The sequence below is a fragment of the Opisthorchis viverrini genome (genome assembly GCF_000715545.1).
Source record: "Opisthorchis viverrini unplaced genomic scaffold opera_v5_302, whole genome shotgun sequence".
In the NCBI taxonomy this organism is placed as follows: Eukaryota; Metazoa; Platyhelminthes; class Trematoda; order Opisthorchiida; family Opisthorchiidae; genus Opisthorchis; species Opisthorchis viverrini.
Genome location: NW_008751962.1, coordinates 535,828 through 536,776, shown reverse-complemented (window position 1 = coordinate 536,776; position 949 = coordinate 535,828). Strand labels below are relative to the sequence as shown.

The 949-nt window shown below is 47.5% G+C and overlaps 1 protein-coding gene across 1 annotated transcript in view; it reads left to right on the top strand.

Moving 5' to 3' along the window:
• Positions 1-320: 320 nt before the first annotated feature.
• Positions 321-949, top strand: part of T265_09792 (hypothetical protein) — a gene marked incomplete at both ends in the record, with an annotated part of 24,177 nt that continues 23,548 nt past the window's right edge. The window contains one exon of the mRNA XM_009175966.1: positions 321-483. Coding sequence (XP_009174230.1) covers positions 321-483 — 163 coding nt within the window. The remainder of the gene's footprint in view (positions 484-949) is intronic.

The window sequence follows — 949 nt, the reverse complement described above, 5'->3', positions numbered from 1 at the left end:
GTTTGAAGACTGAAAGAAGATGCAAGAGGCCATGGTAACAGCTTCCAAATCCGTCTGCCCGAGGCGAACACTGGATCTCGTCGTAATCGACGGCCATGGTTGATACCATGAAAATATAATAACAACAACTGACTATTATGGCTGGCACCCACCAAGGAGTGCCCCGGAAGTTTGTAGACATCATACGTTCTTTGTATTCTCAGACTTCCGGACGTGTGAGAGTGTACGGAGAGCTCTCCAAAAGCTTCCGCACACAAAGCGGTGTCCGTCAGGGATGCCCACTCTCTCCATTCATTTTTAACTTTGTGATCGATGAAATAATGAGACGAACGCTGCAAGGTCTCCAAAACCCTGGTGTTCAAATAGCCTTTGAAGAAGACCTTGTCGATCCGGAATATGCGGATGACATCGTTCTCATGTTCGAAGAGGAGGAGAAGGTGCAAGTATTCTTGGATGAACTGACCAAAGTCATCCCGTCCTTTGGTATGCATTTTGCACCCACAAAGTGTAAGGTCATGCTTGTGGACGTGCAGTCACTGACCGGAATATGCCGATGACATCGTTCTCATGTTCGAAGAGGAGGAGAAGGTGCAGGTGTTTTTGGATGAACGACCAAAATCATCGCGTCCTTTGGTATGCACTTTGCAACCACAAAGTTTAAGGTCGTGCTGGTGCATGTGCAGTCACTGAACATTCCACTTGCAATCCAGGGAGAGGCACTGGACGTTGTGGAGCGTTTTACGTATCTTGGAAGTTGTATTAGTTCTGATTGCAGTGTGACAGATGAGGTGAATGCACGAATCTGCAAGGCTCGGGTCGCGTTTGCTAACTTGAGACACCTATGGCGTCAGAATGGTTTATCCCTGAATCTGAAGGGACGTGTTTATCAAGCTACAGTACGGCTGTTTTGTTGTATGGCTGTGAGACTTGGCCTATTCGAGCAGTGGAC